Source organism: Azolla caroliniana, unplaced genomic scaffold (genome assembly GCF_043228905.1).
Source record: "Azolla caroliniana isolate FFs.n. ecotype wild unplaced genomic scaffold, voAzoCaro1.0.p SCAF_2, whole genome shotgun sequence".
In the NCBI taxonomy this organism is placed as follows: Eukaryota; Viridiplantae; Streptophyta; class Polypodiopsida; order Salviniales; family Salviniaceae; genus Azolla; species Azolla caroliniana.
In genome coordinates this window covers 3,932,010-3,953,605 of record NW_028230437.1, presented here as the reverse complement: position 1 = coordinate 3,953,605, position 21,596 = coordinate 3,932,010, and the positions used below count along the sequence as shown (strand labels likewise).

Genomic DNA, 21,596 nt, shown 5'->3' with positions numbered 1-21,596 from the left:
AAGACCTCAAACTCTTTGGTTGTAGGTTGATAAGACAATCATAAGGGACCTTCGCCTTGTTAAAGACATCTTGATAGTTGATGATTCATTCTTCAATAGTCCACAACCAAAGAAAAATATTTTTCTTCATGATAAAGAGTATAGGTGTACCCACTAGTCTTCTAGAATCTTGGATACATCCATTTGATAAGTTCTCATCAATGTATTCTTTGAGGACCTCGAGCTTTGACAATGATAAATCATACATTGGTTCCCATGGCATCTCTTTCCTTGGTTGCAAGTTGATAAGATAAGAATAAGATTGATGCATTAAGAGAGTATTTGCCTTCACTTTGATAAATACATCTTTGAATTCTTGATACTTTTAACCTTTATGATTTGGGAGATGGGATTTGTGAACATTGCAAATACAAACATTTCCTTTGTTTGGACTCTTTGATTGTGTGGCTTATCTACTCAATCTTCAAAATATGAATTTCAAACAGAGGCAGTTGTAGAACAGTTGAACTCTTAGAACTACTACTAATGTTAAAGGAGATTATACACATCAACCTACCTACTACCACACAAACTAGCTTAGATTTGTCAAATATGTCTCCTGGCGTGATGGAATGTCATCATTTACTATTGTAGAAGTTGGGCAAGGACACTTGCTCAAGAGGATTTGTCGTGTCAAGGCAATATTCCAATCCATAAATTAAGAGTTGGCTTCTAAATCTAAGAGAGAAAATAGAAGGACTCCATGAAATCAAGGTTTATTAACCTTCTTAAACACATTCCAAACTCGATTCTATGAAATGAAATCAGTAATAAGGATAAACTCTACAAGTTCTGGATTATCTAACAATGGTTCCAATGTTAGCATGACTTAGTTATCTAACACCTCATGTAGTTGGCATTGAACTTCAAAACATTTGGATTGGTATTTTAGAGATGAGGTTATCCTATACACTTCCTTGGTCATTCGAGACCAATCATTGTTACATGCCATGGATCACCACATTACAAACATAAACAATTTGTTTTTGTTGCTTCTCCACTTCAAATAACGGTCTTTGTTGATATGTTGCTCTTATGTTTGTCAGAGTGGGACCATCCACAAAAATTGGGTTGGCTGCATCCATTGGCCCTGAGGGTGAAGCTACTTCCAAGCATTTGCTTATGTCGACTAGAGTGTGACATTTATTGGCACTCGGAAACTTGAAATATCACATTGCTCTACTCAACTAGCCTATGTAAGTGACTGGGGTCTTCATGGAAGATAACAGGCAAGTCTTTTACATCATCATGACAAATTCCTTGTAAAAAATGATCCATTAACACTCCCTCGCCCCAAGAAGGAAAAAAATTGTCACACAAGTTGTGGCTACAGAATTGGCTTGTCATAACCTTCGAATAATATTGATTTATGTTCTCATGATCGGAGCCTGGAGGCATATGGCATGTAATATTAGAGAGTGGCTTGTAATATCAAGTTGGATTTGATATCGATGAAGGATTCAACAGGAATCTAAAATTACAATCATTACCTGACATTACGAGCCCCAAGTAGCTAATAAAAAATAGAGATAATATTATTTTGAAATATAATCCCATTTTCTTTTGCATATTTAGTGTAACAAATAGTTTATGAATGGGTTCCGGCTTTTGGACCATCTGGTACTCAAGGTGGCCTTTGTATCGCACTTAAAATGCAATGGCAGTCTAATGTACAAGCTAAAGGAGTATTGTTTGGTGGTAGAGTTCAATATATGCTTATTCTTATCTCCGGAAAATTGATTGGTTTTTTGAATGTATATGCTCCGAATTCTGTTACTGGAAGAATTCGTTTGTGGAATAAGTTATTGCAAGATCTTCCTGTGGCACAACATTGGTGCATGTGTGGTGATTGGAACATGATTGAAAGCCCTAGTGATAGATTAGGTGGATCTTCTACTACTATATCGGGTTTAGAATTGCGTGAGTGGGAAAAGTTAATTTTCAAATATGAAGTTACTGATTTGTGGCATATTCCAACCTTCTCTCGCATGCCCGATTCCTTGTTATACTCACGTTCCAATCGAAGAAGTGTTGCTCTTAATCTGTCGAGAATAGATAGGTTTTATGCAGATTCTTTTTTTTGGGATCGTGGAGGATATGTGGGTATTATATCAGGCACTTCGTTCTCAGATCATGCCCCGATTATGCTCAAATTCTGTATGAACAGCCATACTTCTATTTCTCGATTGTATGTGCCAAGGTTTATTGTTGATGATATGAGTTTGCAGAATACAGTTTTGTCAATTTGGAGAATGGCTGTAGGGGATTCTAATTGTCAAAAATTACAGAATGCTCTTCTCGCAGTTTCCAACTTCTTTATACAACAAGTTAAGTTAAAACAAAGTAGCTACACTAGAAAATTGCTGAATGCTAAGAGAGGTTTGGCTTCTCTTCAAATTTTGCAAGAAAAACAGCCTCATTCTCAATATATTCATTGTGAATTACAGAATGTTATGATGCTTATTTCTTTTCTGCAGCAAAAACGTGCTCAATTTTTTCTTCATGCATCTGCAGCAAGATGGTGTACAAAAGGAGACACCATGTCAAAATTCTTTTTCCAACATGTTACGCCTAAAAGAAATAAAATTCAGATTGTACAATTGAAAAGATCTGATGGTACAATTACTATGGATAAAGATGAAATGAGTAACATTGTTGCCACTTATTATGAGTCGTTGTTATCAGCAGATACTCCAAGTGTTGAAACTCAACAAATGCGCCAAAAAGTATGGGCTGTTACTGTGGTTAAGGTAACATCTCGGATATCTCTTCAGCTTCTTCGTCCATTTTCATCCTTTGAAATATTACAAGCTATTAAAGGTGTTGGGCCAGATGTGTCCCCGGGAGTAGATGGAATGGGAAGAGATTTTTTCATTACATATTGGGACTTGATTGCCGAAGATCTATTGGCAGCATTTCAAGAAATGTTCAATACAGGTATTATGCCACAAAAGTGGAAAGAGGGATTAATATGCCTCATTCCGAAAGGTGAGGTTGTTACGGATGAGGTGAAGGGTTGGCGGCCCATTACTTTATTGAATACAATTTACAAAATCTATGCTAAGTTATTGGCTTTGAGATTACAACCTTTTCTTTCAGAGATTGTGCATGACTCACAGACGGGATTTATGCAAGAACGTAGTCTTTTTGACAATATTTTTTTGTTTTGGGAATTAACAGGGATGGCAATGAAAACTAAAGAAGATCTAGCGGTACTTTTATTAGATTTTGAGAAGGCATATGATAGAGTTGATTGGGACTTCATGGAAGGTTCATTATTGAGATTAGGTTTTCCTGCGCAGTGGATTAGGGCTGTAGCTTCCTTGTATCGTGAGGCCTTTAGTTCAGTGTTGGTCGCCGGTGGGCAAACTAGAAAATTTTCTATCTCGCGTTCGGTTCGTCAAGGTTGTCCATTGGCCCCATTCCTGTTTTTGCTAGTTATGGAAACATTCTCAATGTATTTAAACTCCTCTCAAGTTGCTTTGAAGGGTTTGCCTTTGCCTGCCACGCAACAACAAATGTTGGATGCAGAATTTGCAGATGATACTGCAATTTATGTTCAAGGTAATGATGAAAATTTAAGTAAATTGCAAGAAGTAGTGGAGGAATTTTGTTTGGCCTCTGGAGCAAAGATAAATTGGCATAAATCTCTTGGCTTTTGGGTGTCACAAAATTCCTTGCCTAATTGGATGCCTTCGCAGGAATTCAAGTGGGTTCCTAATGGAACCACTACTCGTTACTTAGGCTGTCAAGTGGGACGTCATGTTACTGCAGATATGTTAGTTGCTCCTCTACTTGTAAAATTAAGAAGAAAATTGTTGCTTTGGGATTCGGTTAACCTGTCACTTGCAGGTCGTATACTTGTAGCTAACCAAGTGTTGTTAGCGACTATTTGGTATGTTGCTTCAACTACATTGTTTGCTAGATCATGTATTTTACAGGTGCAACGCCTCATTCGTAACTACATTTGGGGAGGGAAAACAGGTCAAGGTAAAAGGCCTAAAGTAGCTTGGGCAGTATTGATTGCTCCACGACAAAATGGTGGGATGGGGCTGGTAGATCCAGATGCACAGTGTAAGGCTTTGCTTTCTAAATTTGTGTGCAGAGCTATGCTGCCAATGCAAGGTGTTTGGAGTCGTTTGATGATGCATAGGTTGTCTACTATGTGCCCATCAATAGGAGGAAAGTGGCAACCATCTTTAAGATGGGGTTTTATTCAGAATTTTCATTTGTTTAAAACAACCTTATTAGAAGATAGGTTTTTTAATGGAATTCTCACAAGTTGGTCAGCTGTCAAAAAGTTTCTAATTCGGAAGGTACCTTCGACAACGGATGACTTGTTGAGACAACCCTTGATCTGGAACTTTCTCTTTTCAGATTCAAGGGGTTTTCTGCTTGGTAGCCGTCCTCGGTTGAATTGGGCTTCTATGGATGCATCAATAGCAGGTAATGTTCAAGCATGGGGATGCTATGTTATGAATCAACAGTTACAACCTTTGTCGAGGCCTTCAGTTCGAGGAAGTGCTATTATGTGCGATAATATGCAAGTGGCATTGGGACAATTTATGGCTTCATGGTCCCCCTCTAGCAATCAGATTTGGTTTGGTTATTTCTCTCCTCTAAAAGTGATTTTAGGAGCTAAAGTAACTAACACTATGGGTGATGTAATATACTTTAATGTGGATGATGATGGTAGGTTGTGGCATGTATTTTCTGAATCAGAGGTGTGGATATCCGCCAATGTTTCAGCGATTCGAGTAGTTGCAAGATCGGGAAAAAAATGGCTCTTGGATCCACCATTTCAAGAATGCTTACGGTGTTGTTCGTTGTGGGTTTTTCAAAAAAAGCCGCTTTATAATTTGGATTGGGATCCAGCTGATTATCAATGGAAAAAACCGAATGCTAATGGAAATGGTAAACACTTAGAGTTCTTTCAGTATTCAGTTAAGTTAGGTAGAAATTTATTATTGCAATCAAAGTATAAATGCCCGGCTGCCATGAAGCATTGGATTGCAAATAATGTGAATGAACTACAACTTACAAAATTTTGGAAATGGTTGTGGAGTATGCAGTTGCCGAAAAAAGTTATTTGTTTTCGTTGGTTGTTGATACATTATGCTCTTCCTGTTGGTGATTGGTTGAGGCAAAATCAACAATATGCTTGTGGAATGCATTGTGGTGAATCGACGGAATCTATTTTGCATTTGTTTTGGATGTGTCCCAAAATCAAGCAATTCTGGAGTAAGTTGTTTTTATTACTAAGAAACCACTATGCTCGTTCTACTTTCTCGTGGGGTGCAGTATTATGGGGTGTCCTTCATGGAGATGTTATGAATTACGAACGTATGCATGCTTCTCATGTTTTTTACTTTTGCAATGGGTACATCTATCTCACTTCATTTCCATCTGTTATTCCTCGGTTTAGAACTGAAAATCTGGTTATTTGGCGTACTGTTACGTCACTAGCGCTGTGGACAATATGGAAAACGAGATGCGATGCTGTTTTTAATAATGCTCACATACATCTCAATAATATGCTTATTGAATTCTGGTGGTTATTTGTCCACACCATACGTGGACAATATGATGATTTGCAGGGTACAACTGATGCTCAAAGGCAACGTCAAGTGGACTTTAAGAAACGGTGGCGAGGGCTTCACTTATTTTCAGATACGTCTCCTGGTATGAAGTGGAATTATTCCATTCCTCCTTTTTTATTGCATAGCTTGTAGATGGTGTTCCATTTGTTCCTATTGTGATATCATCTGTATCATCAGATGTTGGTATTAGGTTTTGTATTACAATAGAGGTGAGATGAAATGTCTCCCTCTGTTTTCTATATGTACATTTCTCAAGTAATTTACTAAGGTGTATCTTTTAAAAAAAAAAAAAAAAACAAATAGTTTAGGAAGAATATTGGTATTACTGTTTAAAAATATAACCTAAATTTATTATACCTATTTTTTGTTTTACTCATCTTTTATTTCTCTAGCCTACTTCCTACCCAATATTACAAATGAGTTCCTGATATTACAAGGAACCAACTTTCTTTGAACCCCTTGAATTATTCTCATGCTAGATAGGGAGGATGGTGCATGACAAGGGATCATAGTAGGTTTGTACTACAATGTAAAGGTTTTGTTGCCATATCGATGCTTAAAGGAATTGCTCATAAAAATATCGTAACAATGATAGGCGTATAAAGGAGCAATAAAACATGGCATCAAAAAGCACAATTACAAGCACTACAAAAATGTTGTTACATTTATGTTGTTCATGTTCTCGTTGTACCAATTAAGCATATGGTAAAAGTCATGATAGAAAGGATATGTTTTATTGAGAGACGAGTCAAAATTCCTACGTGATGCAATTTAAGCCATGTTTGTCAGTTCTGTAATATGCCCAACTTGATTTGCCAGACACGCTAAAGACATCATTCAACCACATAGTTTGGTTTGTTTGTTTTAATTCAAAGACGCTCAAGTAACACGGCCGAATGGTTATGGTAAAAAACGTCATGGTGTGGTTAATGACACTTGAGTTAGAATCATGTGTCACATACTTTTACAGTATGTCCACACGTTCCATATATATTTCTTGTTCATATCAACAATCATTATAAAAAATTTAAATGCATCAAGCATGATTTTCCTAGAACCAAATAATATGTGCCACATATACTAACTTGATGCATACTAGCTTAGTTTGAGTGTACATGATTGATGATTGTAGGATAAAATTCTATTTGGTTTCAGAGTCATGAATATGGGCAATGTATGGCGCCACTCAATCCAAGCATTTGTGTGGCTTGTGATACCAAAGAAACTTTTTTGACAATGAATATGCGCCACATTTGCTTAAGGCAACAAACAAACATACATGTCTATATGCGACCAAATCATAAAGAGGTCAGGCAAGGGAATTGTGGCCGCAGATGGTTCAGGGCGCTCAACTGAGGGTGTGTGTGATTTGCATTGTCTGATCTTTATCCAAAAAAAGTGTGCCATCCACCAAACGCTTGATGCTGATTGCGTATGTCACTAAACACCCTACTCTTTGACTGTAGTCGCTCGACTGTCTTAGGGTAGGCGTTGCTCAGAGGTAGACGCCCGACTCAATTGGTGTAGAGTTAGAATTTTTGTTCCATATCGAAAAGAGGGCTTATTTTGCATATTGGTAAATTTTGGGGTCTTTTTGGTTTTCTTATTCTTTTTTTTTTTAAAAAAAGATACACCTTAGTAAATTACTTGAGAAATGTACATATAGAAAACAGAGGGAGACATTTCATCTCACCTCTATTGTAATACAAAACCTAATACCAACATCTGATGATACAGATGATATCACAATAGGAACAAATGGAACACCATCTACAAGCTATGCAATAAAAAAGGAGGAATGGAATAATTCCACTTCATACCAGGAGACGTATCTGAAAATAAGTGAAGCCCTCGCCACCGTTTCTTAAAGTCCACTTGACGTTGCCTTTGAGCATCAGTTGTACCCTGCAAACCATCATATTGTCCACGTATGGTGTGGACAAATAACCACCAGAATTCAATAAGCATATTATTGAGATGTATGTGAGCATTATTAAAAACAGCATCGCATCTCGTTTTCCATATTGTCCACAGCGCTAGTGACGTAACAGTACGCCAAATAACCAGATTTTCAGTTCTAAACCGAGGAATAACATATGGTTTTCTTATTCTTTAGCTTGTTTCTTTTTAAGGTTTCAACATTTGGTTTCTAATTCTTATGCAAATGAGTGTGATCTCCATATTATACATACAATTTGACATTACACTATAAGTTTCAACATATTTTTCAATGGGTTATTTACTAGAAAATTCCTTGCTTTGGACTTCCACAATTGTTTGCAGTGATTCCCCTAATTAACCAATTATGATCAAATTAATGTCTAAATTCAGCCTATGTTCCTATATATGCTAAATCACCTACAATATCTTCTTTGATGTACCTTGCATATGTGGTAGATTAGTAAAACCACCATTATTAGTGTTATTCTTGGTGGGGTCATCTCTAGGCATTGTCTTCTTAACTTCGATAATCTCTAGCACCGATTGCACATGAACCACATCACAACCTCTATAGCCTCCTCGGCGATGGAGAAGACGGAGAAGAAGGAAGGAAACCAAAGAGATTGTAGTTGGGGCATGATTTTGCTGTCCATGGATCATGTAGCATCCCCAATTAACTAACCCTCCGAGTTGAAGAGCTTCTAAGACCTCTGAGTAGTAGTTGAACTATACATCCATATATATATATATATATACATAGAACGTAATATTTGTTTTCCTTAAAAGATATCCTTTCATTAGTGTAAACAATTTACAAGGTTTTGAAGACTATGTGATCGGCGAATGAAACAACCATTTTGGTGGTTGAAAATGCCAGAAAGGAGTGTCATTCTTGAAGGTGATAAGTGGAGTAGTTGTCCACAAGGTAAAAAACTCATCACATTGATCAGTTTTATCGTCACAATCTTCAACAATACAATCCCCTTGACCCTTTAAAGTATGAACCATGTCCAACCAAATACTACTCAGTATCTCCCATACTACTGCAAAGACAGTAATGGAAGTGGACGAACACTTCTAGATTTGGTGTAAAACCCATGGTCCATACATTCAACGTCGTAATGGAAAGTAGAGCGAACAAGTGACGTCCAAACCACCAGGCTCCATGTGAAAACCAATGCGGGAAAGTACTTAGCAAATATTCTAAGGAGGCATTGCCATACCAGTAGAGACTCAATGGAGTCCCATAAACAATGTTTTTGAGTTTCAGGTTGTAAATGATAGCAATCACAACTAGAGGATACACCCATCTTACACAACCATGTGCCAACAAGTAACGCTCGATGTACAAGTAACCACTGTACATGCAATATTTTGTGGTTGAGTTCTTGCCCATAGATCAACCCAGAACTTCGGAGTAATACCCTGCTGACTCCAATATTTAAGTGCAGTTGGTAACACATCCCGTCTATCCATCCGAAAGCACATGTCTTCCCAACTATACAGAATACTTGATAAAAATTAAAGTTATTACCAGTGAATGGATCTGTCCACTAATTGTCAACTGGTTCCCAATCTAATCTGAACAAAGGTTGTTTAGCCAACACCTACAACTTCCAATGTGACCTTATATCCTCTGTTTAACATTGAACGTAATATTCACATTCTTCCGCTCAAACATTCTTTTTCATACGTTTGCTAACGAATCCGTATGTTATGAAAACATACTTAATGTTTTTTTTCTTGACATTTTTAAATCTTTTTATCTCACTTTTTTACCTTAGTACAGTGAATAATGAATACAAAAGTATGGTATTTATCAGACTTCGAGTGTGTTTACCATTACTTGAAGGATCGAAAGCTACTAATGCACCTATGGTTCATACAAATAAATAAATAAATAAATAAATAAATAAATAAATAAATAAATAAATATATATATATATATATATATAAATAAATAAATAAATATCAAAATAACATATATATAATGCTATCATTTGTTTATTTCCTCCTTTCAAAGACATAGCAATCTGCAGACAGAAGTCTAGTGACCACAGTAGAGATCACCACATCTTGGGTATGGAAGAATGTCCCTTGATATAGAGAAGGCTCCCCTTCTCATCCATCAGACAGATCTCTTGGACTTGATCAAGAGCTGTGGCAGACAGAAGGATCTCCACAAAGCCAGAGGTTTACACAGTTTTCTCCTCCAGCATGGCTTGCTTGTGAAGCGCGATACCAGAATCAGCAATGCTCTTCTCAGCATGTACGGTAAGTGTGGTTCTCTTCTTGATGCGAGGAAGGTATTCGAAGATCTTCCGATGAAGGATGTCGTCTCTTGGAATGCTTTGCTTAGTGGCTATGCCCAACATGGTTTCTTTGATCAAACCCTAGAATGGTTTAGGCATATGAAAGATGCGAGCATTTCACCAGATTCAGTCACTTTCAATTGTGTTCTGAAAGCTTGTGGAAATTTAGGGTTTATTGAGATGGGAGAAGAGATATACGGTGAGGTGAAAAAGCAAAATTTATTGAATAGAAACGTATTTCTTTGTACAACAATTGTGGATATGTATGCTAAATGTGGCATGTTGGAGAAAGCACAAAAAGTGTTTGATGATGAGATTATTGTTCAACATGATATTATAGCATGGAATGCTCTCATTGGTGGATATGCTCAACATAGATATGGTTATGAAGCTTTGAGAATTTTCAAACAAATGCAAGAGCAAGGTGTCTTGCCAGATGTCGTCACTATTGTTTGCATCTTGAAAGCTTGTGGAAGTGTAGAATCTTTGAAAATAGGGGAAGAAATGTATGCTGTGATTATCAAGCAAGGGTTATTGGAAGTGAATATAATTCTTGGTAATGCATTAGTGGACATGTATGCAAAATGTGGTGTGTTAGGCAAAGCACAAGATGTGTTTGAGAAGCTTCAAGTTCGTAATATAGTGTCATGGAATATATTGATCTCTGGCTATGTCCAACATGGCCTTTTTCATGAAGCTTTGAATTGTTTTAAGCAAGTTCAAAACCAAGGTCTCTCACCGAATTCAGTCACATTTGTCTGCATTTTGAAAGCTTGTGGGTGTATAAGATTGCTTGAGCTGGGAGAGGAGATACATGCTGATGTCAGAAAACAAGGTTTACTTGAAAATGATGCTCTTCTAGGTAATGCATTAGTTGATATGTACGCAAGATGTGGTGCTGTTGATAAAGCACAGAGGGTGTTTGAAACGATTCGAGTAAAGGACATTGTATCGTGGAATTCGTTGATAACTGGGTATGTGCAACATGGACTCAATGATGACGCCCTAAAATGTTTCAAGCAAATGCAGGAAGAGAATGTTTCTCCTGATGTAATCACGTTTACTTGTATATTGAAGGCCTGTAGCAACAATAGCTGTATTCAAATAGGGGAAGCCATACACACTGAGGTCCAGGAACAAGGGTTGTTAGAAAAAGAAGTAGTGCTTGGAACAGCTTTAGTGGACATGTATAGTAAATGTGGGGCGATGGAAAAAGCACAAAAATTGTTTGAAAAGCTAAAAGTTCAAAATGTTGCATCTTGGAATGCCTTGATTTGTGGGTATGCCCAACATGGATCTAGTCATGCAGCTCTAAAATGCTTTCATGAAATGCAAGATCAAGGGGTTTTTCCAGATGTAGTCACGTTTATGTGTGTTTTAAAAGCTTGTGGTAACATAGGATTAGTTGAGTTTGCCGAAGAGATACATAGTGAGTTAAGCAAACAAGGGATATTAGAAAAACATATTGTGGTTGGTACAACGTTGGTGGATACTTATGCGAAGTGTGGTGCTCTAGGGAAAGCACAAGAAGTCTTCAATGGGCTTCAAACCAGAGATCTTATAGCTTGGAATGCATTGATTTCAGGGTATGTTCAACATGGTCGATGTGTTGATGCTTTGAAACTCTTCAAACACATGCAAGACGATGGCATCATTCCAGATATAGTCTCTTTTATTTCCATTTTGAAAGCTTGTGCAGATATACGATCCCTCACGGCAGGAGAGGAGATACATGTGGAGATCATTGAGCGAATGCTATTAGAAACAGATGTTTCACTTGGCAATGCATTGGTGGATATGTATGCAAAGTGTGGTGTGATGAGAAAAGCAGAAGAAGTGTTTGGAAATCTTCCAGTAAGGAATGCTCTGACATGGACTGCATTGATATATGGTTATATCCAACTTGGTTTGAGTGAAGAAGCACTTCGTTGCTTCAGAAAAATGCAAGATGAATGCATCATTTTTGATGTGGCCATCTTAGTTGGCATTTCAAAAGCTTGTACAAGCATAGGATGCCTTGGGATGGGAGAAGAGATAGCTGTAGAAGCGTGCAAACAAGGATTGTTAGGAAAAGAACTAATTCTTGGCACAACATTGGTGGATATGTATGCCAAGTGTGGTATGTTCAGGAAAGCTCAAGAAGTATTTGAGAAGCTTCCACGACGAGATGAAGTATCGTGGAATGTTCTTATGGCCGGGTATGCCCAATTAGGGGAATCCAAGCGGGTTTTAAACTTATTTAGAGCAATGAGACTAGAAGGTAACATGCCGGATCTAGTGACTTTTCTTGTTTTGTTGAATGCATGCAATCATGGAGGCCTAGTGGATGAGGGGATATTGGTCTTCGATCATATGATCAATGTCTATCATCTTAATCCAACTTTAGAACATTATACGTGCATTGTTGATCTCTTAAGCCGAGCAGGACATTTTGATAAAGCTGGAGCTGTGATTGATCTTGTGCCATCATATAATTGTCTTCAACTTTGGTTGTCTATATTAGGTGCATGTTGCAAACTGGTGAATCTGGAGCTTGGTATATGGGCCTTTGAGCAATCGATAAAATTGGACCAACAGTGTGTGGTTGCATATGTCTACCTTGGGAATATATATGCAACTGCTAGCATTAGGGCAATATGAAAATGTTGCATGGAAAATGGTTTCGTATGTTGATTGTATTTGAGCGACAACAACCATGGGTAATAGAGAGATGAACTGATCACAAAGGTAGAATGTTTTTGCCCAGGAAAAGGAGAGAAGGAATTCCCCACGTCATCAATGTTACAAACAATCTAAGAGGTGAAAATTTGTCTTCACATATACCTTGGCATTATTCATGTTGATCATTACGGATGGAAGAGAAAAATGTATTTATGAGGAATTTGAACCAAAGTGAGCCACTCAAGGTGTGTTTGGCTGTTTGTTCCCAAGGCTTTCTTACATTGACCCTTGTGTAGCTCCTTGCCTGGTCTCCATTAAGAATGGTGATATCGATCCCTATTACTAAGCAACAAAGTGTTGCTATTATAAAAAGTAATAGTTGGAATTTAAATCTCACTCTATATATCTCTTCCTGCCCTTAGTTTCTGCAGTAAATGGGATTAAGAGAAAACTATGTTGCAAGTGGACCCGAAGTATAAATATTTCGTATCCGCCAAATGTACACACCATTCTGAAGTGATGAAGAGGATAGTGTATGTGACAGGTTAAGAAGTTTGCTGGTTTTATGTATGTTTGGATCAATATGTGGCACTATGGCATATCCGCCAAATATCAAAGACAAAGGAATAAGTATCTTTGAGCATTGAAAGCTTCATAGATTTTTCTCTCCAACTTCAAGTAGCACACAACATCACAAACATGTGTATTGTCTTTCTCAGTTCCTAAATCGTTACGCCTTTCATGCAGGTTGGGGCTTTCTGTAAACCATAGGACCATTATAATTAAGGTTGCCGTTCATTAGAGCTTTGCTGAGAGACTCCATCATCGGATCATCAAGACTTGTATTTATGGTGAACAATCGCATGGGATTAGTCAACATGACCTGTTGTTCGAGAATACCTAGGATCATGCTCCTAGGTATATTCTCCTCCTACCCAAAAGGGCACAATTTGAAGTTTTTAAATTTTAGAAGAAACAAATCTGTATGAAAAAAATAAGGAACATGGAATTTTATGTCAATATGTTCATAACAGTCCACTTTAGTCGTGTGGAATTAATTTAAAGTTAAATTTAAATCACCTTTTTCTTATAAATTTGAAGTTGATTGTTTTCTATTGCACGTACTTGATCCATGCTGGTTTCCTAAGAAATTTTGCAAGCAATGGTTACGGTGAAAGTAAGTAATGTCCTCAAGAGTACTTGTGTCGCAGTTTTATTTTTTTTATATCTTACGATTCATCACACAATTTATTTTTTAATTTTAATTTTAATTTTTTCCACATCTTATAGTTATTGAATTTGAGTTGTGCTTATTCATATGCCCTCAATAGCCATTGATGCCAAGTAACCTTTCGTTTTATGGTTTGAGGAGTCATTAGACCACTAATTTGTATATAGTGATTTGTTGGTTTAGATGTAATTCTAGATGTTGAATTGTGCCTAGTGTCAATCTAGCTTTGTGGTCCATTGTTAAAAGAGGCGTTTGTCAAAATAGAATTGCATCCCACTAACTTGGATATAATGATATGTTGGTTTAGATGTAGTTCTAGTTGTTGAATTGTGCTAGTATCCATGTATCTTTGATATCCATCATTAAATGCGTGTGTTAGCATTATAAAACTCTTCAAAAAGAATCTCGATTTTGTCACTATCCAAAGTTGACTTTATCCTATGTGAAGCTATTTCCTTCTTGTATGCTTTAGTTAAGATCATGTTGTGAAATATGGGCATGAAAACCCTATTAGAATCCCCATTTTGTCACTTTCCCAAGTCTACTTAGCCAACATTGTCATGAAAACCCTATAAGAATCCCCATTTTGTCAATTATTTCCTATGTGCAGTTATTTCCTTTTAATATGCTTTAGTTAAATTCATGTTATGAAATATAGGCATTTGAAAATGACATTGAGAACTCAGTTTTTGTGATATCTAGAAACATGAGATTGTTTTTACCGAAGTTTCAATGTAAAACATCATCTCATTCATGTAGACAAATTTAGTTGGCCAAAGTTATCTGAATAATAACCACCTTGAAATGTTAAAGAAACCCAATTCCCAATTTCCAACATCAAACTATTGGATCTCACATGTATAAATAATTGTAACAAAATAACGACCTTGAAATGCACCAAAAGTTTTCAATGATGGATCTTAATCATGATAGTTATCAAACATTTTCTTCTATTTACATTATTTGGAAGAGCAGAGAATTATGGAAGAGTAAAGTTTTGCAAACATTTTGAACTTATTTATGTATGTATTCACCAAGATGCAAATTAACTCTCCATACCAATGGAAGGTGTATTGAAGATGTGGTATGATATATAACTAATTGTAATTTGTATAATTAGTACCTTCTTATATATATATATATATATATATATATGAATCACATGTATGTAAAACGTAGTTAAAATTGAATGATATGTATAAACATATGCTTTTTGTCAAAATTATAGCCTAAACATGAAATTCTTGTTAGATTAACCTTGGGGTTAGTTGTTGGCTAATGAAGCTAGTGAGTAGAAAAGAAAAAGAAACAAGTTACTGGACATGGCACATCTGGCCTAAACAAGGTCAATTGATTTATTTTGGGCCAATTGATTGATGTGACATGTTGTGATTCAAGAATATAATATGATGAATGCAATGTAGATTTCGTTTTCATCCTCTAAAATTGCAATAAAGAATACCTTTTTCTTATGCATGACCATTGTTCTAAAGTCACTTTTGAGCAACACACTTGTGGTAGGGCCGAGTTACATGAAACATTTAACATTATACATACCATTATATGTTTGTAAAGTCACTACAAAAAGTTGGGCCACATATCCTCACATAGAATTTTGTAATTATATGCAAGTTTGTAGTAAATTCTGATGTGTGTACTTATATACATTAGTATTGATGTAATGTGCATGCACATAGACCTCATTTAATTCAATGATGCTATAACTTATCATTTGGCTGATTTGAGGTTGATATGACCAAAACAAAGTGCAATTAGCAACTACAAAGTATTCGGGTTTGCCTTAAATTTTAACAACCAACCTTTATGGGAAAAAAACGTTTAGAAACATAACAACTTTGCCCCCCTCCCCCCGAAACACACATCGATGATTGGCCAATATTGCATAATTCAACAATATGCTTTCATGTTCTAGCAACCTTTGTGGCTTTAATGAGTATGTCAAGTGGTTTCCACTCCACCTACACATTTTTTAGGTGTTTGGGATCCTCATAAACATTGAAACATCACTCGATTGAAGTATCAGTGTGTAAACTTAAATTCTTTAGGAAATCTCGATTGTTACATGTCTTTATTATTTTTCATTAACTTGTACATTTGCATGTTTCACAATAATAAGCAACCAACAATGTTTACTTCATGCACCATGTTAATAAATTTCTTCCACTTTCATTATGGATGACATATTAATCAAAATCATGTGCTAAAGGAGACTACAAATTTACATTGGGGGGGTATAATTTATAAAGTTGGAAAAAGGTTTCTTACTAGCCAAATCCAATACGATGCTCTGTCAAATAAAGAATGTTATGGTAGAAGGTGGTAGCAAGGTGTGATGAGACTTGGTTGGTAGGTACATGTTAGCATTGCATAGGTATAACATAATATATAAGTTCAATATGGTATGACCTTCACATAAGTTGCCACGAGGAATGATTACCATCACATTTGTAAACAAAGCTACTTACCAACCATGTACTCTCTAGATCAAAGTTGTTAAAATTTGTAATATCCAAAGGTGTAAGTGTGTATGTTAAGCTTGAAGCATGATATGAAGAGGGTATTTCATGATATGTAAAGGGTATGTGTGTTAGCTTAGACAAGAGATGTAACTAATAGTTTTGTCGTCTTCGATCTGAAGTCGTTTTGGAGGAGACTATGGGCATTGGATACGCCAGAAAATATTAAGGCTTGGTTGTGGCTTCTTAGCCACAAGGCTGTACTTGTAGGCGAGTGGTTGAGTTCCTGTGGTGGCGAGGCTAGTTGTAAGTTATGCGGACATGCTTTGGAATCAATCTCTCACAGTTTTTGGAATTGTACAAAGGCGATTAGCATTTGAAGTAGAAGCCTTCGAATTGTGGCAGCCTGTGGTGTGAAAGTTGACAATTACAAAATTATTTGGTCTTACCTAAACTAAGACTAGCAAATATCATGTTTCTACAATCAATAATTGGTGTATTACAACTCCTCTAGTAATGTTGTGTAATTACCTAGCCAATTACGTATCGGGGGAACACTTATAGGACCAAGAAAGTAGTAAAGTGTTGAGGATTGCAAAGGGTTTTTATTCATTGTTTCAACTAAGGATCATCAACAATTGGATTGATATTGCAATAGTGGACCTTAAGAGATATCTTGGTAACAAGAGGAAAACAATTTCAATAAGTATGAAACACATTGCAATGGAAGACTCATTTACAACATTTGATTATATTGTTTCACAACCTATTGTCACCTCATGGAATTTACAAAATTCATCCTCTTCCCTTCTTTTATTGGGTGTCAGTCTCATTTAATGATTTTTGTGGTCTATTGCCTCATTGTTGACATTATTGCCCTCATGTTCATCCCTAGGATGGCTCCTTAGTATATAATGGAATATATTTCCCACTCTGGATAGAAAGTTCACACTACTTGCATCTAGTTCCACATTTCTTAGTATAATATCACACATATAGACGATTGCACATAAATTCAACTACATTGATGAAGTTTAAAAATGAGGTAAAACATTCCAAAAAACTACCCTTGTTAAGTATCTCAGGAGTGTAACTTTTTTATATGAAAAGTTTCCTTGGGTGTCAAATTGAAGGCGTGCTACAAAGTATTGATGAGGATGAGAATGTATTCTTGGACATGTCATTTGTGCTTTGCTTGAGAAAGAAGAAGAAGAATTTCTGAGAAAAGGGTGTCGAAGTGGCTATAGGCATTATTAGGCATTATTATGTTGTAAAGTAAGATCGAAATAAATTGTAGAGCATCTTCTGATACAAATGTATTAAAGATCCAAGAAGCCTAGACCAATTTGAATTAGTATCTACAAGAATGCAATCCTCATTGATATTCGTGTTTTGTTGTGTTAACCGATCACAATGTAGAAGATGCTCCGAATAACCAAATACACAATGAATTAATGAATCAATGAAATTTAGTTATTACTAATAACAGAACTAAGTGAATGGCTAGATCCACAATATGTTATGCCAATGTTGTGTCCTAGCAAACTAGCAACTTCATTGAGTGATGTTTAACTCTCATTCTAGAGATCGATTCCCCCAATCTAGCAATCCCCCTGCCCAATGTAAAAACAACACTAACAAAGTCGTCTCATGCCAGTAAACAAAGCCCACAACTTCAAAGTGTCGACCGACCACAAGAAACTCTACAAATATATCGACAGATCATTTTTTGTGTTGGCTGCAAACCGAAACATATCAGGGAACTCGCTCGTTTTTTCTTGAGAAAACAATCGAGAGCTCACGTGTCATCGACCGTCCCGTCCATTATCTTCTTCTTCTTCTTGTCCGAGGTTGCGATTTATCTTGGCAATGAGGCCCTCGAGAGCGACATCGAAGGCATCGGAGAAGCGCTCGAGCCGGCTCTCGGGGTGGGCATAGGCCAAGCGGGGCACGAGGCCGATAAGCGTGTCGCGCATGGAGCGGGCACGGGCGGGGGGGATTGCGCGGAGCACTTCTTCGATGACTACCGAGCCATTGCGGATCGAGTCCTCGGGTATGAAGACTGAATAGGATTCGGGGTCCTTGGGGAGGTGCCATAGGTATTGGGTGTAGGCGGTGTGTGGGTGGAAGAGCACGGGGATGCACCCGCACATCATCGCGTCGAACACGGAGCGGCGCGTGTACGAGTCCCCCGGTGGCTGGAGGCAGAACACCGAGTCCTCGAACAAGCTGAAGACCGCGGTGGCCGAGAAGCGGGGGGCCGTGGCCCCCCGAACAAACTCCAGGAGCTTGCAAGAGGCCCCGGCCGATCGGCATTGGTCGATGAGGTGGGAGCGTATGGACGAAGGCATCTCGGGCCGCTTGGCGCCCGCGAATGAGAAGAGGTTTGGGCGGGGGGACTCCCGGAGCCGGAGCTGCCTTTGCATTATGTCCGAATCCGTGCGCGGGTGGAAGTAGGTCGGGTACGGGATCGAGTCCTCGTACCGCTCGTACTCCGGCATGTTGGTCTTCTCGACACCTAGCACCGACATTGTCCGGCCGAACTCCGGCAAGCTCAGGAAGACCGTGCCCCAATCCTTCTGGTCCGGGTCCGGGTCCGGATTCCTCCGGAAATCCCAGCCGATCTTTCCGGTCACCACGAAGTGATCCATGCCTCTCCTCCGCTTCCACTCGTCTTGCTCCGGCAGCCACTTGGCTAGCTCCCTCGCCAGTCGATCCCTTTGCGTCGCATTAGGGTTGAAAAGGTTTATGTTGCTGTCCACCCCTGCATAGAATGGCACATACACAACCTTGGCCCTCGAGGAGTCGCTCGTCAAGCATCGGTATCGCTTCATTCGGTTATGGAAGATCACGTCTAGGCCGAAATGATCGGTCTTATACCAGATTGCATCATCATTGCTCCTGTTTTCATTGCCATCCAGCTTGAGTATAGGTCCTAGGCCTTGATTCGATGTGATCGAACAAACATCTAACCAATCCAAGGACATCTCTCGGCATTTCGAGATCATCTCTTCGTTGAACATCGGTGGGAGCTGAGTATACATGTATACATACTTCCCATGACACGGCGATTCATGGTCATCCTGTAAATGGCTAGAAATCGTGGTATTATCATTCGATGCCGGTGATTTTTTATCATTATCATTAGGAATTGGCATGTAGGCCGATCGACCATCATCATGGGACAAGTGAATTTGATGGGTAGTTGGTACGTGGGATGTATCAATAGATGTGGGTGAATTGTCATTTGAAGATGTGGGTAAATGATCATTAGATGTGGGCAGTTGAAAGGGATCAATGTGAGTGATGAGGTTGGATGAGGCTAAGATCTGGTTTTCATAGTGGGAGGATTGGAAAGGATGGAAATAGAGCAATGGAGGCCACCACAGAAGCAGCAAAGAAGCAGTTACAATGAACTTGCTATAGGAATGTGGAGGGATCTTGAAGAGAGGTTTATAATGATGATACAATTTTAGGAATGGCTTACAACATTGGTGATCCATGAATATGTACACCTCTATGGTTTGGTTTGGTTTGATTTGGTTACCTGATTAATGAATCAAGTGAGGATTTTTGGTAATGGAAATGGTGAATCTGGTGATGAATTAGAGATGATGATAATTCATGTAGATGTCATGTATATATGTTCATGATTGACCAATGGTTGGCAGATTTCTCTTTGCATTGCCCAATGTTTATAGGTGAGAAATAACTAGGAAGCTAGGATGATGAGGGTGTGGATGGCAATGGTGATGGATGTATGCATGCATGTATTGTATAGTATGTATGTATGTATGTATGTATGGTATTGTATGTATTGTATAGTATGTATGTATGTATGTATGGTATTGTATGTATGTATGTATGTATGTGTGTGTGTGTATGTATGTGTCTATGTATGTATGTATGGTATTGTATGCATGCATGCATGTATGTATGCACGTATGTATGCATGTATGTATGTATGCATGCATGTATGTATGTATATCTGTCTATGTATGTATGCATGCATGGAGTCGGTCACCATCCCATGATGACTGAAAAGGGCTTTTATATAGTCAACACGTATACTATTGTAACAAGGTCTTTAGACGTTTTGTTTCCATTTTTTTGTCACTATAAAGTCCCACATGAGAGACCTTTTAATTCATTCTTTATGATCACCATGCCCTGGCTTCCCCCTCGCTACACTTGGTCATTACAGATTAACCCAAATCACCTCCAAAGCCTCGTAACACATTAAAACTGCAGTCTTTCTAACATCGTCGGGGGCCTTCGATTCACCCACCACACCCACTTAAGTATGCCAAGCCCTCAATGAGGTCAATCTCTCTCCTCATCTTTTAAAGCCTTCATTGTATACATTCTTTTTTACAACACACACGTGTACAATTCAAAGGGGGGTTATATACAAATTCTGCCTTAAATGTACGAGACATTTAAGGCCAACTATTGCACTTAAGAACGTAGGGTGACTCTCACCTTGTGATGGACATTGTGTGGTTCATCCCCATACACATCTAGAAGCTTGCCATTTTATGACTATAATAGGGAAACTAGGAATTGTCCTTCCGTTGGACCCCCACCACACCTACCTAGGCATACATATCCTCATCTTCAAAAGCTTGTAATATTGAACATTGTAGGGAAAGAAGATGACATGAACCCGCACCACACCTTATAGTATGTGGAGCCTAGGATACAACATGTCTGAATGTTGTAAGTGAACATGAAGGAAAGAGTTGTCTAATGGGTCATCCATCTTAGCAAGTTACTCTAGGAACATCAAGTAGGATGCGTCAAAACTATAACTATGTAATATTACTACATTGAAGTAAGAAAAACATCAAGAACACACATATTACATGTGGATCTTAAAAACAAAAATCTATCTAATTATAAACTCATGTGTAAATTTCTTTAAGATCTAGGAACTCCCTTTTCATGGTTCTCATCATTTGGCGTTTTCTTCCACCACATTACCTATATTTCATATCGTTCGACATTTGCATGTGAAATTTGTGCTCATATTCTTGTCATTTGATGTTTTTTTAGAACTGTAGCATTCTAGTTTTCACTATAGTCAAGGCAAATGTGTGATAGGAGAAATATAAATCATTGAACACAAAAAGGGGATTTGCTCAAATATTATATACTATGGAAAGAAAGTGTCATAGGTTGACTATAACCTCAATCATGCAATTCAAAGAATTTACTAGGAAGCTCTTTCAAAAAGCAAGCCAACTCGTCACACATAATAACAACATTATTCAAAACGAAATACATGGGTACATGTGCCTATACTACTTTTCTGTAGTCGGTTCTCTCTACTGTC

General features: G+C 37.8%; 3 protein-coding genes across 3 annotated transcripts in view; 2 read left to right on the top strand and 1 right to left on the bottom strand.

The window, feature by feature from the left end:
• Positions 1–21,596, top strand: part of LOC147867130 (uncharacterized) — a 93,240-nt gene that overhangs the window by 7,701 nt on the left and 63,943 nt on the right. The gene's annotated exons all lie outside the window — the stretch shown is intronic.
• Positions 9,602–13,354, top strand: LOC147867139 (pentatricopeptide repeat-containing protein At2g33680-like). The gene has a single exon (XM_087314912.1). The coding sequence runs from the start codon at positions 9,671–9,673 to the stop codon at positions 12,530–12,532; it is 2,862 nt and encodes a 953-aa protein (XP_087171038.1). The 5' UTR covers positions 9,602–9,670; the 3' UTR covers positions 12,533–13,354.
• Positions 17,695–19,975, bottom strand: LOC147867138 (putative xyloglucan galactosyltransferase GT12). Its single transcript, XM_087314911.1, has one exon. It carries the CDS (start codon positions 19,762–19,764, stop codon positions 18,067–18,069), a length of 1,698 nt encoding a protein of 565 aa, XP_087171037.1. The 5' UTR covers positions 19,765–19,975; the 3' UTR covers positions 17,695–18,066.

Excerpts from the sequence above, each read along its gene's own strand:
- LOC147867139 (XM_087314912.1), top strand. The coding sequence starts at position 9,671 with ATGTCCCTTGATATAGAGAAGGCTCCCCTTCTCATCCATCAGACAGAT.
- LOC147867138 (XM_087314911.1), bottom strand. The coding sequence starts at position 19,764 with ATGGATCACCAATGTTGTAAGCCATTCCTAAAATTGTATCATCATTAT.